This window comes from Trichoplax adhaerens, genomic scaffold, assembly GCF_000150275.1.
Source record: "Trichoplax adhaerens TRIADscaffold_1 genomic scaffold, whole genome shotgun sequence".
NCBI classification, from domain to species: domain Eukaryota; kingdom Metazoa; phylum Placozoa; class Uniplacotomia; order Trichoplacea; family Trichoplacidae; genus Trichoplax; species Trichoplax adhaerens.
The window spans coordinates 6,013,026-6,028,549 of record NW_002060943.1 but is presented as its reverse complement, the minus strand read 5'-3'; the positions used below and the strand labels follow the sequence as shown (position 1 = coordinate 6,028,549).

Here is a 15,524-nt window from a genome sequence, read left to right as displayed (position 1 = left end):
AATAACTCAGAATGATCGTTATTGAACAATATGCTGTAGCAATTTGTCACTCTGACCATCTTATATCTTAGTTTTCTTTTATACCCGCTTTGGGAGCATTTGATATGTTGGAAGATAGAAAGTAATGGAATAATTTGCACGACATGGCGTGCTGGGCAATCTCGTTGTTTGATTCCTGAGCTAATGACTACTTACGCAGAACACTCGTACAAGCGCAGTAGTACCGTGTAGCGGCTTATTATTCTATTACGTTTACCATTATTTTTTTCTTAGCATTCCCTCTATGCTTTTACTCAATATTTTATGAGGACATCAGTGGCGATCCATCTTTCCAACTGGCTTCGAAGATAAGAACTAGGGTGATCTCAGTATCAGGTCAACTGATATCCTGTAGCAGATTATCACTATCGGCCACATTTCAATATCAATGCGAAATACATGCCTAGTCAAAATGCCCAAAGTCTCAGAACCGTCTATTCTAGTACATTTTAAAGTGCACATCGTAGTTTTTTCTCCTTTTTTTCAATTGGAAATCATACGAGCTTAAAGGCCAGTAGCCTTACTTCAAACTATCAGTTTGCCTTCGAGACACTTGAACCCTTTCTAGAGGTCATAAAGACAAGGAGGTCATACAGGCAAGGAGGTCATCCAGCCATCCAGGTCACCTCAATACAGAGGGTTTCACAAGGGGCATTTGCTGCATTGTCAAATGATGAAGCAAATACAGTACAATCTACCGTCTACAGTACTGTAAGCTACAGTACTGTATACCGGAGTCTGTACATACAGTACAGTACTGTACACTGTACTGTACTCTGGGATGGTGGTGACAAGTATTTCTCGAGTGCTTGTAGCGCCATGCCATCACGCTCCAGCATGGTGACCTTTCTAGTCAGTGTCGTCATCGACCATAGAAAGAAACGTTTCGAACCAGCACCACAAACGGCTTGAATTCCCTGAGGCAGGGTGAACTCTTCACCGTACAGTACAGTACTGTACAGTACAGTACACTACAGTACTATACACTGTACAGTAGGATCCAGTACTGTACAGTATGATTGATAGCCTAGTGGCGATCGTACCGACTGTGAATGACCTGTTAATGGATGAACATTGTTCGCACACAGTCATACTGCAAACGACTTGAATTCCCTGAGGCAGAGTGAACTCTTCACCGTACAGTACAGTGCGCTACAGTACTATACACTGTACAGTAGGATCCAGCATGATTGATAGCCTAGTGGCGATCGTACCGACTGTGAATGACCTGTTAATGGGTGAACATTGTTCGCACATAGTCATACTGCAGTTATTGCCAATTTGGTAAAATTTGGGGGGGCCGTAGATGTTTATTTTCACCTTGACACCTAAGGCAGCGTTGGAAGGAAAAGATTTCAACATTTTGCATATTGGTGTAGATAGTAATCACTTGGTGTAGGCGAACGACTTTATTTGCAAATTAATTTGCAAACATTGCATTCAATCAGCATCGATCTCTACCTGGCTTGACGACGAGTACTCAGTGAGTCGAGACAAAGAACTTCTTTTTGCGATCAATGATAAAAATTGGACATAATTTCATCATTGTACGTTCCATGTCCTACAAACTGTAGTTTCATTCTAGTTGCTTTAATTAACTTCAATCAGAGTCATCACTTGCATGACAAGATACGCGTATCCAAATTCAATTTAGGCTATAAATTGATGAATTCATAGTCAACTTCGCATTGGTATATCGGATTTTAGCAGTTTTCAAGCGCGCTGGTTATTCAATTGACTTTACTCTGCAATAATTCCCCACGACAATTGAAAGACGATTGTGCATTAACATTTACAGTACAGCACAGTAAATTATCTGAAGCAACGACTATGTTCGACTTGAAGCAGAATGGAAACGAAAACATCACAGAAACGAATGCAAAGGCAGCAGTGGAAGCCAGTCTAGAAAAGGTAGCTGATAAATTATCGTAACGCTTTTCGTATGAGTCATTGAAGATTTTTTTTTTTCCTCCTCCCTCCCCCTTTATGCTGATACTAATTACCTTATTTATGCTATGTATAGTAATTCAGTTGATAATGATTGTATAATGGTAGTCATTGGCTAACTATTATACCCATTCTAATTATGTATCACTGGCGACTTGCAAAGCGAATAGATTCTACCGATCTGCTCTCGTTGAACTACTTAATTAGGCGTGCTGAATTTTTATAGGAGCTATATCGGCTATTGCACTTGGTAATTGCAATTAGATTTTGCAATGTTTTATGTCCAACTAGAATTGATAGACAAACGTAGAGCCAACACGATCACTTTGATATTACAGTATCGCGATAGTTGTTCGTCTAGCATGCTCTTTCATTGCATTTATTTGATCGCTTCGATGCCGCAATAACCAACGATACATTTGCTGCAACATGTTTGCAATGGGATGTAAAGTACAGTACTGTACAGTACGAAGCCTTCATTTTAAAGCTATTAATAGTAAACACCACTTAAGTAAATTGCGAATATTTTTATTTATTTATATCGACACTGCATAGCTGCTGTCTTTTATCGGCGTGTCCATTAGTGAATAGTTTGATGCTCTTCGACGATTTAAATTGAGGTCGTTTGCTGCTTGTTAAATTATACTGAATTAGAATTACATCCATTGAATATCTCCAAATTTAATCCTCATTAGGTAGCTCCGGATCAGTATAGCCGACTATTACATACAGTACAGTAGTTCTACGGCCATATAGATCCCATACTGAGTCAAACTAAAACATAAATACTTGGCCTATGGTATTACTACAGTGACAGTTACAAATAACAATGTAAACTAAAAAGCTAAAAAGTACAAGTACAGTATCACCAGTGAGGGATCGACTAGTATGCATATAATGCGATGCCTAATCTACTGTAGTCATTCAATGTCTTAACCAATTATTCTTGTTAAATGCAAGAAAGTTATGTTATTATTAGTTTTTAATCCTGCCTATTCGGTAGCATATTTTGATATCATCCCCATGAATTAATTAGAGTTAAATAAATAAATGGATAAACATACAGTGACTTCGATTGCAGGTCGTCTAGTAAAGCAGTATCACTACGGAACCCAAATTCCTGAGCAAGCATTGCAGTATAAAATTTTAAGCAGTAATAATATGGCTGTAAATTTGTTTTTCATGCTAATAGTGCAGCTAGCTATGCAAGTAGTTGTGTAAATTTTTATAATTATATAAATATAATTATGTATGCGAAAGCAGCTAAACAATTCATAAGCCACTTTGAGATGTTAATTTTTGTGTGACGGTAAACTAAATTAAAGCATCTTCTCATTTATAGGGAAATAATGATGAATCTTCAAAAATACCTGAAGTTAGATACTCAACCTATTATAACGGAAAAAAGGTCAACGTTTATAGGTACATTTTCCGTATTCTAATTAGTTCAAGTAATTGCGATTATACTCGTAAATGGTGTCGAGCTACCTGTACCACTGTGATATATTGAAATCTTATAAACCTTACGATGGCATAGTAGCTCGTTAGTCTATGGTGAGCGCAGTCCGTACATATACGCGTATATTATAGGCCTAACCCAAAAGTAATGACCTAAAAGCTATATATTATAGATTTGGTAATAACTCAGCTGTTAAGGAAATGGGCTTCCTTATCCATTTTCCTTAAACATTTATAAGTTACCAAGTGAACCACAAATGTCCATTACTATATTCCTTTCAATTATAAGTATATAGAATTGACACAATTCAATAGTCATACAGTTTTTAGACACTAAATAAATATAACGTAATATAGACAGATATACTGTACTCGGTTAGCGAACTTTAGATACCTATGCGTACACTCGTATAGTAAAACTTCTCACAATAGAACTATACTTGTTGTGAAGCGATTAATATCTAGTGCAACACGATCACTTCACTGCACTATTTAAGCAAGTAAAAATTTTGACTGCATTTACTCTTACCCTGTGCAGCAAGTTATTGTATCGAATTTGATATCCATGCAGTGCTACTGAAGTTGATAAGGTTTTATTTAGATTCTTTCTGGCCAATAATCACATGATGATTATGAGTATACGTACTGTAGTTAGTCAACATTTGAACTTGGCTGCAATGACTGATTTTCTAAAAATGGACGAACGAATTAATTAGCTTGATATGCATTACAATAATTTCCAACGTAATGTTGAATATATTTTATATTTGTAAAGTAGTCAGCTAAACCAACTAGGGCTATATGCAAGTACTGCATGATATGGTGTCGCTTAGTATCAATTCGAATACAATATTTTACGGTATAGCAGAGTTAGGTACTGTATATTATCGTAAATTGGCTGTTTGCGGGGATTGCAGAGCTGAAGGGATATGGATTTTTTTGCATCAATGCAATGCAGTATCTTGCAAATCACTTGTGTGGGAAATAGACCGTAGCTTATTTTCTTTCTTCCACTTTCAAGTGTCGTTGTTATACTGTATGCTGAAATGGTACTACTTTAATTTATTCCGCTGTATTTAGAGTATTTATTGAAGGTTCAATTGCCATATCGGACTAATACAGTAGTACAGTATACTGTACAGTAGTACAGTACATAGTTAATATATCAATATACAGTACAGTATATTGTACTGTACGTACAGTACTCCCAACTGTAATCCTTTCAGGTTGCAAATTCATTCATTCAGTAATTAATTAATTTAATTTAATTTAATTCATTTAATTTGAACTATGAACGTGCTTAAGTAGATCTTGGAATCAGAATAGAGTACAGTTAGTGTTACTAACGAAAGAGACTATCTTTCTCTCTACAGACTAAAAATTAGGAAACTTGCTGATCTTTCCAACTGTGCACTGTCTCATGCGTACAAACTGTTGCTCCGTGCTGCGGCTGCCAAGCCACGCAGGCGCAGCGCGGTATTGTGTAATAGGCATGACTGTCTCTTTTATTCAGTCAGTACAGTGTACAGTGTACAGTGTACAGTAGTCCCTGGCTTCCAGTTGCAATGTACTGTACTGTACTGTATTGGTACTGTAGAAGGGCGTGATTAATGTGCACCCAAAGCCAAAGGTCAAATCAGGGAGTCAACGAATTCACCGGTTAGTTACGACAGTGTACTGTATCAGACTGAGTCTACCGTATAGTACTTTCTATACTGGAGACTGGTTTTGAACGGTACTGTACAGTGTACAGTGTACAGTACATGAGCAGTGTTGACAGTACGGTACAGTGCACAGTACTGTACACTGTACTATACAGTGCTAACTTACAGAACTCAGTATGATCAGCTCAGATCAGACTTTTAATGATGGAGCATGATGGAGCTCGACTGATTTCCTAATCCTTCCTATTTGTAACCCCAATCCTGATTTCGAGTTAAATAACCGTGTGTATTCGAGCATGAAAGGATGAAAGCAAAAAAACGATCGAAAGTCATTCATCCCAAATGCAGTGATCATGAACAACGGAAGCCCCGTAACAAGACTGCCATGAACCAGTACTGCTGTTAATATTAGCCTGTCATAATACGCGTATAATGATATACTACAGTACAAGTAGTTTTTATGCTATGGTGTAAAAATATTTTTGGAGATTTATCGTCAATCATAAATCATACTTACAACTCACGCGCATTTTATACTTCGCGTACAGTATAGTATGTACTTGCACTGTGAGTTGCACATCTTACTTTATATCTAGAGCGACTAACACTAGTGTAATGTGATTTTTCGGTAGTTCTTAAAAATGTTTAGTCCTTTGGTTCTCCATTTCTTACACTCGTAAAATCAACGCAATCGGTCTCATAAGACAGATGGATAGTTAGTCTTGAAGAGAACTAACGTCGATATCAGTTTCAATCAATCGTGCCTACGGGATACTGCTGTGTTACATTTGCGGTTAAACCCCTGTTATTATTTTACTTTTTCGGAGTCCATTCAAAGTCATGGATCGTTACTGTACAGTACACTACAATACAGTAGTCAGCAGTTCGTTTTCTTGCTCTGCATTATCACGTATATTTACATTGGTCTCGAACAACTAAACACTCATTTGGGTTTCTAATTGAATTGTTAAAATTTAGGGTAGTTGTTCAACCACCGAACGATTGGAAAACTCTCCCATTTAATAAATTACCTGATTGGCTTCAGGATAATGAATTTCTAGTCAAAGGATATCGACCTCAGCTCCCTTCTGTCTCACTTTGTTTGCGTAGCATCTTTCGTATCCATACCGAAACTGGAAACATCTGGACTCATCTTTTAGGTTTTATTGGGCTACTGATATTTGCTATATACTGTTTTTCAGTGCCACTCAGCCAGAAAACATGGCAAGAACAAGCAGTCTTCGGGTAACCTATTGTATCTGCCTATTGTCAATATAATGATCAGTTTTAAAACTAGTCACAGTTTGTACAATACGTATATCGACTTTCATAATATATCACGAATATGTTCACTAATTACTTAAATGATTCTTAAATATCAAACTTTCTCAAATTTATTGCAATCAATTATCTTTGTATCGAATAATAAACAATAAACATTTAACTTGTTTGCGAAGAGCACACTATTTATTTAAACGTGTATTTTATCAATTCTAGAGCATTTTTTGCTGGAGCGATTACCTGCCTCCTGTTTTCGTCTTTCTTTCACACCATTTATTGCTATTCTTTTAGAGTTATGAAATCATCTGCTAAGTAAGTGTCTGCTCGAGCTATTATTCATTGTGTCTTGTTTATAGTATTGCACTATATAGTACGTCGTATTGCCTTATTGCTGATAGAACGCTTTAGTAAGCCTTCAATTCTATTTCGAAACTCTTTTTAACTCTTGTGCGTCTCAACAGATTAGATTATTTGGGAATTGCAACTTTGGTTGTCGGATCAAACGTGTCACTTATCTATTACGCATTTTACTGCTATACCATCCCCCTTATCATTTATGAGACTGTGGCGATCGTTTTAGGTACTGCAGCTGCCATCGTATCACTGTTCGATAAATTTTCTGAATCAAAATATCGTACTTTTAGGGCAGGTATGTTATTTCTTGTATGAAAAATATTACTGTAATTGTAAGTGTTCTATGAATATGAGATAATATTATTATGATCTGGAACATTTTACAGCATTGTTTGGCGGCGTAGGAGGTTCTGGAGTCGTTCCATTGCTTCATTACTGTGGTATCACTGGATTTTATAGAGCTATAGAAATAGGAGGTATACCATGGTTTCTAGCTAGTGGCTTGAGCTATTTGGTTGGAGTAACTTTATACGCCACTCGCACACCTGAGCGCTTTTTTCCTGGACGATGCGATATCGTAGTAAGCATAACAGTTGGTCTCGCTTTTTGGATTTTAAATGTTCGTTTGCAAGCAATTTGACTTAATATTTGCAACTTTATATTTAGTTTCAGAGTCATCAACTTTTTCACGTCTTCGTGGTAGTAGGTGCAATTCTCACCTATTGTTCTTTAAATAGCTATGCTGACTATCATCAACTTGTTGGTCATAACTGCTCAGTGGTTCATAGTATTTTTAAAAATGGTAATTATTAATACGGCGATTAGAACGCCTATTTTATCTTATCTTCGATGTAAGAATTTAATGTGAGAAACATGTTATTCCAAGAAAAGTTTGTCATTTTATTTCTTCTTAAAAGTGTAGGAAATATTGATAAATTTTTAGTTTTTATCTGCAAAAGGCTTAATAGCATTCGTATACTGTATTGTATATGAACTAAAGTCATATCTAAAAGTTTATTGTAGCGTAGTTACGAGCTTTTCGATATTTTTCTCTTACTATATAGTTATAATACTGCAAATATACTGTGTATACTAAATGCAGTAACTCTGTCATTGAATACGTTTTCAGCCTTAGCAATCAAGTTGTCATTTACATCAAATGGGACTCTTTACGGTGCATACACATATTTTTCGTAATGTACAAACACAACTGCTATATTGTCATTCAATATGTAGGTTTTGTGACACAGTTGCGAAGATCATAATTATTTCTTCTTACACGTTAGTAGAGAAAAGTCAAAATGTCATACATAACGATCTCGACTAAAACCACCTTTAAATAATTAAAAGATCTGTTCTACCATTGCATTAGCCCAAGGTTGATCTTGCGATTGAAATATTTGAGTCAACTAAATTTAAATAATTTAGCGCTGTTTTGAACTGCAATAAAGGCAAATTAAATATCGATTGGTTCATATGAATAGCTTTCTATCGTGATAATCCATACTAGAGAAATTAACAAAATCCGCTTGTCGCTTGAACCTAAAAGCCTTAGTGAAAGTTATACTTACTGTAGCTATCGTAATTATTGCATGAACTTATATAACATTGTAAACCAGTACGCGCATCGAGAAATTATGAAATGATTGAAAAATAAAGTTTTGTTTACGCATAGTTTTATTTTCGACTTTGATATGAGTATAACGTCATGCCATTATGGTAATGTTAATCTGTACGTATAGATATAAAAAATGGTATTATCAAAGCAATCCGGTAAAGTATAACATTATAAGACAAATATTATAAGTAACTTCTTATTTACGAATGACGCAGAAAACCTGAAGTCACCATGTACGAGATATACTGTATAACCAGCCTTCAGTCATACTCTTTGATTAATACCATGAATGATTCTCAAGTTTTATCAGTTCTCTTAATAGTTAAGGAATCCTCATTAGATCAGCAAGAGTAGGCAAACAATAATCAGGTAGCATTTCCGGCGATTTTTTTCTTAATGCTTCAACTTCATCTGCCGTAGAAACACCGGAATATACTAGAATAGTTTTGAAACCACACTTTATTCCAAAGGCTATATCAGTATCGATCCTGCAGTGCATAAAACGAATCAAGTTACAAAATGTAAATTTAAATCATTTTATTCACGTATTAATCGCTATTCCCGTTCATGAGTCAATTCTGTAAAATAGTACGATTACTATTTTATACCTGTCGCCAATCATACAAGACGATTCTGGATTAATAGAATGCCTGCAATTGAGAGGTAATAGATAATATTATAACGTTTGCGGTATAACGATTGATTAGATTTGATATAGCCTACAAATGGAGGATCTCACAACATTTGCAAATCGCTTAATGAATTGGTATCGTATATGCATGTAGCACTAATAATATTTGTATATTTTTATTAGGGAAACGATCTTACTTAGACAAGATACAATCATAAATATTTCGGTTCGGCTTTCCAATTAGAATACGATCTTGGCGCCTGGAAGCTACTCTCAAGATAGCACCGATACTGCCGGTACCTACCATAAAGCGTGAATAAAATGAAGTACTACAATCGACAAATTTGTTATCCTAGGTATTTTTACGAATGTTATAATTGTAATCTATATATCTTGAGAGTACTCACCAGGAATAACTATGTTAGACCCTCTAACTGGTAATCGATCATCTTCATTGGTGACTATTAAAAGACAAGATTCTTTTGCCAAGTAACTGGTGGCTTTAATCATTTTCATGTAGTTAACATGTATATCTAGTCCTTGAACAACAGCTCCAATCTTATAGAAACAAGTTTAAGTATTTAAATCCACAATGTGGTTACAATTGGCTAAGAATATTTTGAACAAAGTTTAGATAGCGGTAAAGTAGAAATTACGTCGTCATCCAACGAAACGCTTCCTATACAGGTATCAAGGTTACCATGAAAGGGATCAGGCTACTTCAACAATTATAAAATATTCATATCGATTGTTAACAAATTTCATGACGCGGTAGACAGGAAACTTGAGGTACGAAAGTACTTTTGATACACGTTTATGTTATGCTAGTAAAATTTCGTATAAAGGCTAACCCCAGTGCCAGTATGAGAGATATCTAAAGCGTCAAATTCTTCCGCCATCGATTCCGAGCCTAGAAGGTATACCTTTCCGGTAAAGTTTAATTTATTCTTTATATACCATGCTGTGACCTTGGCCGTTCCATAAATTTCATCCTAAAAAGTCAACATCGCTGTAAAATTTGTACACTGTATTGCGAATGTGTGATAATTTAGATTGTAACTCGTATATAGATAAGATGCAAGGATGTCAGTGCTCAATTTACAATTCGACCATTTTAAGTGAATACTTTGTATGGAGAGGTATGCTTTGTAGTAATTACGTATTCAGAATGTAACACACATGGTTAAGGCAATAGTGTGCAAGGATATGTTTTACTTAATTCATTCCGAAGTTTAGAGCAGAACGTACAGGATATGCTTCAATTCCAAATCGTTGAAATTTCTTCATGTAACTAGCAACTGATTTGGAGCTATTATTGGATACAAAAAATATTCTTTTTCCCTGTTGTTTACAAAGTAATTTATGCTCAGAATCATTGATCAGTTAATATAATTACAGTGTAAGTATACAAAATGGTGAATACAATTATAGAATATGCAATATTATTATTCTCTAAATAGTGAAGTTATTTATAGTACTGTATACTCGCATATACGCGTACAATCTATACATTACACGTGCATAAAGTAATACAGTAATCCTTCCGGAAAAGACTGCTAAAAAATAATAAAGCATCGGACAACAATGGCAATGATGTACATTCTTTCTACCTTAGCTCTTAATTTGTTGACTGTTTCAACTGCTCCTGCTATAGCCTCATTACCAAGCCAAATAACTCCTGAAGATGATTAAAAAGGAGATTTAGCTGGAAATAGCATTAGCCATGATACAAAGACGAGTATGTTACCAAGCTGTACTTTATAAGTGCTGGCATGATAGCGGTCGAGTGTCAAGAATTGGCAGTGCCAATTGCTTACATAATATTTTCATAAATATAATCGCAAGAAATTTAAAGTCTTATGATACGCCATCGCCTTACCATCACAGTCAAAGAAAAAGGTATCAATTCCAGAAAGGAATTCGTCAGTTTGCTCGCCTTGCATAAGTCTTCCCTTACTATCCGTCATAGTAAGCACAAACGTTACTGGGTTCACGATTGCGACGTCAGGCAGTTAAAATGTTTATTAAAAATTGAATGAGTCAATTATTTCTGAAATATGAACCAATGTAATTCGAACTGATACACCACTAGAAATTATTTACAGGGCGTACATAAGCATTACGGGAATTTCCTCAGCTGTCCATGTTTTTGATTATAATTACTGTACGTATGCATATATCTATCAATATGTCATATATAGGAGCAGAATACCCAACTGTAAGATCATCCAAAACATTGACAGTTATTTAAGGAAATATCAGCTTGAAGTCAGTACGAAATGTATCACATTGCAAATTAGAGTACAGTCGCAACAAAGCTGATACGTAAATAGAAATCTATGATCTTCTAGAACCAATGAAATTGGCGAACTTGCCAACTGATACGCAGATAGAAATTAATCATTTGCTATGCGCGTATCTACTCTATAGCCTCTAAAATTTGCGAATTTTAGACATCATCTTCCTCTTACCTTTATTCCGTGACTCTGCCTACAGTATATGCTGTCCATGTGCACTTGCGCAGTACTTTGCTGTACGCATTGTACCGGAGCCAGTCTGGGAGGTGTTGAAGCTGGTGTTCAGTAACGAAATCACATGCTGACTTACTGAGTACTGTATCATACTGTACTGTTACACGAATGTACAGTACTGCGCAGTGCACATACGCTGGGTGTCTGGTCTGTTACGTAAAGCGATTGCTCGATTTTGTAATTGGCTTGCTTGTCTAAAATTAAGTAATATTATATTGGAAATCTATTCTATTTACTAAGTTCTGCTTCAAAATAGTAAAATAGCTATATAAAGAGATGAATATTCTTAAATTAGTACAAGTAATCAAGAAAAAATAGATACAGAAGATCCATACTAAGTAACTAATTTTTCAATATTTTGGCCTCCTAGGGTAGAAAAGTCTGTCTGTCTGAAGAGTCTTCTGTCAGCTTAAGAAGACACTACCTGTTAATCCTGTAGTGCATGGCTTATGGTATAAAAGTCTGTCTGTCTGAAGAGTCTCCTGTCAGCCCTGTTAATCCTGTAGTACTGTACAGTGTACAGTACTGTACAGCAGTACAGTTACAGTACTTGGCTTGTACAGTACAATGTACACTGTACAGTACTGCTGTAGCAAAAGAATCCGAGTGCAATGTACTGTAGCGGTTCTGCTCAGTACTGTAAAGCGGTTAGGCGACGACTAATATACATGCGCACATTCCTTCTTCTTCCTCCTCTTTCACGTTGCATAGAAAATGGTGAGTCTGAGAATTTTCATCTAGTTTTGAATCTCTCCAGAATCAGTCATAATCACTTAAATGTCTTCCGTAATTTTACATTCTTTACTTGAAAAAATAGCTCTACTTGAAAGATAGTCAGTTTTTTTTTGTTTTAACAAAGATAGAAGCATCTAAAATGGATTAATTTAGTGTTCATTCAGACGGATGGTAATGGTCAGTCTTTACTGTTTTTAGGTTGCTCGTCAAAAGAAAACTCGAAAGTTGCGAGGGCACGTTAGTGCTGGACATGGCCGTGTTGGTATGTACTATAGTTCCTAATCTTTTGATTTTAACGTCGTCCCTGTAATATATTGTGCAAATTCGAACAGTAGAAACGAATTTGCTATGTTTCGGTGAATGAACTTGCTTGTTACATGTCAATCGAATTGAGCGATAGAAAATATATATTTATCATAGTTCCATGGAAGACTTTTTTCTGTCTTCGTATCATACTGTATATTTGGATTATTGAGCTATTCAAGTGAGATTTTCATCGTATATTATATCAGCTACTTTACTATAAATGCCATTTAGCGATGTTTATAGGAAATAAATCAGCTTGACATCTATTACTGTCATTGACCAGTAGATCGTAAACCGTAGCAACGGATTATCTTTGCTGTATTGCAACTGAGCAATGTACGCTCAATATTGAATGATCCTATCTTTCGTAGAAGTCGTTAATTTTAAATTCTCTGTAATCTTAGGCAAGCACAGAAAGCATCCTGGTGGTAGAGGTAATGCTGGTGGTTTGTTGCACCGTAGGGCAAACTTTGACAAATAGTAAGTATAAAGCGCTTTATTATATGTAGCATCACTCCTTTGACTCCCACATAGCAGATGATGCACAAATGTAACTTATATAGTACGATTAGTTGTGATTATTGTTAAAGGACTGTAGCGATAAGTTGCTCTACGTATTACTGTTGCGAGTACTGTAATAAATGTTGAACTGAAACGTTCCACATCATTCCACTCTCTTTTGGATAAGCGAATTTGAAGTACTCAGATCGGAATCGTTTTTGTATTTCAGCCATCCAGGTTATTTCGGTAAATGCGGTATGCGATACTTTCACTTGACGAGAAATAAGTACCATTGCCCAACCATCAATGTGGATAAACTGTGGACTCTCGTTAGCGAACAGACAAGAACGCACTATGCTGAGAAAACTGAAAAGGCCCCAGTCATTGATGTTGTTCGTGCTGTGAGTATTACCGCAATTACTATGGATACCTTTTGCATGAGTTGCTTTTCTTTCGATAGTTTTTACTATGTTTGATAACTGTTGTATAATTTCTTGTTCTAGGGTTACTATAAGGTTTTAGGTAAAGGATTATTACCGAAGCAAGCTGTCGTTGTTAAGGCCAAATTTTTTAGTCGAACTGCTGAAAAGAAAATCAAAGATGTGGGTGGCAGTTGTGTGTTAGTTGCTTAAATTTGTAAAATATAAGATAATAAAAATCGTTCACATTGGCTGTATCTTGAAGGTATATTCATCAGTTGTCTTTCTTGACATTTATTGCAACAATTGACAAGTGTAAATGTCATGGATACTTTTCTAACAAGTTAGGATTCGTTTATATAATACCGTAACATTTTGTGATAAGATTTGGGAAATTGAATCAGGCATTCGTTGCTCGAACTAACTCTCGCTTGTAGTAGCAGGCCATTGTAGAATTTTAAACTCTTATTCTTACTCTGCTGCGATGTACCCTAGTTTATGATAACATGCAGCTTGCAACTAATCTGATCTATTTCATAAGCAAATTGCCAGTGAGTTATGTCGTAACTTATACTACTACTGTACTTTATTCTAGCAACAAAGGCATGTGAATAAAAAGCATTGTATAATTTTGCGAAGTTTTTCAGTTCCTGAGCACACTAGCGTCTTATGAATGTTCGTCTATATTTCCTTCATTTCACTTCATTAGTTGATGCTATCATAATTCGTAAGTATACGGATGCGGGCTCAATATATTGAAGATACAAATGTACAGTAGTATAGTGATTCAGTAACCCACGTGTATACCTGGTATACACGCCTGAAATTAATCGAGACTTACCTGAGAATGCGAAGTTATACTTACGTATATCTATAGTTTAGTGAAGGTTAAAAGTGCATTGTGGTATAGACGAGCTATATCACATGCTATCAGTATTTATAGTCATAAATTAGGGATTACGAAGGTTACAAGACAACTATCCTAGCAAAGACTCGATAATGTTGGTCACAGGACTATACGCTAACAGTTAGGATAAACTTGATGAGAGATGAGGTAACCATGTTCAATTGTTCATTCAGGGCGTAATTCACGGACATGTGTCCTTAAAAAAATGGGTTTGTAAATTCGATTAAGATGATAGAGTATTCATACCTAACCTGGAAATTTTTTAATTGCTACCAATGAACAGAACTTACTTAAGTATATCCATAGCTATTATTAAAATATCAGACAGATAAATATGCGATATACGTTTGTACGATCGAAAATATATTGCTTTTTATTGCTGCACACATTTCTATTTATCCCACAATAATTTAATATAAAAAAAATCTTCATATTCTATTAATTAATCAAGTAAAAGAATATATCCTTAATTCATTATTCGAAACACGCCAATATGTAATAGCTTAAGACAACCAGCGGCCTAAACATATTACAATATTCGAATGCATTCATCTTCATACCGACAGTAATCTGAGTGCCTGCTATATTTGCAAGCATGGCGGTATGTAGAACATTAATTTTAATTCAAGGACATTAAACGTTACTAGAAAGCAGATATTACGGTTTTACGTTACTCCCGGTTATAAGAAATTCCTATAATACATATAATACTACAATAGTCTGTTGTATTAAGGGCTACTGGAATCCTGATCGTATCTAGGCTAAAATTGTCAATCTATTAAAAATGCTGATTGGCAGATTTTACGAATGTGATACTAGGGCTATATTTTACGTCAGTTTCTATTAATTAATAGAAGATAGATTGCGATTCATTCTTCATACTGTACTACAGTAAAGGATATAAGTCCAGAATAATTGTTTATTATGTATCTATGTCTAAAGACTATTGTCTATAGTATATGTAGACTAAGCTAGAGCAAAATTCAGAGTAATTACTGCATAATTACAGTATTTAGTGATGAATAAAATATAAATTAAAACGTAGAGCAAAAAATAAATTTGCCACCTTATAATAACCTTTAACTGTACGCTCTCATCAGTGAGTAGATACCACAAATATGACCGTAAGATAT

At 35.3% G+C, this 15,524-nt stretch overlaps 3 protein-coding genes across 3 annotated transcripts; 2 read left to right on the top strand and 1 right to left on the bottom strand.

Annotated features, from left to right (window-relative positions):
• Positions 1-1,869: 1,869 nt before the first annotated feature.
• On the top strand, positions 1,870-8,008 carry TRIADDRAFT_51941 (uncharacterized protein; the record flags this gene model as incomplete). Its single annotated transcript, XM_002108677.1, has 8 exons — positions 1,870-1,950; positions 3,329-3,408; positions 6,087-6,353; positions 6,606-6,701; positions 6,851-7,038; positions 7,130-7,323; positions 7,410-7,545; positions 7,980-8,008. 8 exons carry the CDS (start codon positions 1,870-1,872, stop codon positions 8,006-8,008), a joined length of 1,071 nt encoding a protein of 356 aa, XP_002108713.1.
• Positions 8,009-8,683: 675 nt separating this feature from the next.
• On the bottom strand, positions 8,684-10,959 carry TRIADDRAFT_51940 (uncharacterized protein; the record flags this gene model as incomplete). The annotated part of the gene is made up of 8 exons (XM_002107900.1): positions 8,684-8,849; positions 8,970-9,011; positions 9,190-9,292; positions 9,400-9,550; positions 9,844-9,984; positions 10,241-10,333; positions 10,603-10,670; positions 10,872-10,959. The coding sequence occupies 8 exons, from the start codon at positions 10,957-10,959 to the stop codon at positions 8,684-8,686; spliced, it is 852 nt and encodes a 283-aa protein (XP_002107936.1).
• A 1,253-nt stretch (positions 10,960-12,212) lies between these two features.
• TRIADDRAFT_35260 (L27a) lies at positions 12,213-13,738 on the top strand. The gene is made up of 5 exons (XM_002108676.1): positions 12,213-12,240; positions 12,457-12,520; positions 12,969-13,044; positions 13,295-13,466; positions 13,569-13,738. The coding sequence occupies exons 1-5, from the start codon at positions 12,238-12,240 to the stop codon at positions 13,695-13,697; spliced, it is 444 nt and encodes a 147-aa protein (XP_002108712.1). The 5' UTR covers positions 12,213-12,237; the 3' UTR covers positions 13,698-13,738.
• The last annotated feature ends 1,786 nt before the right edge of the window (positions 13,739-15,524 follow it).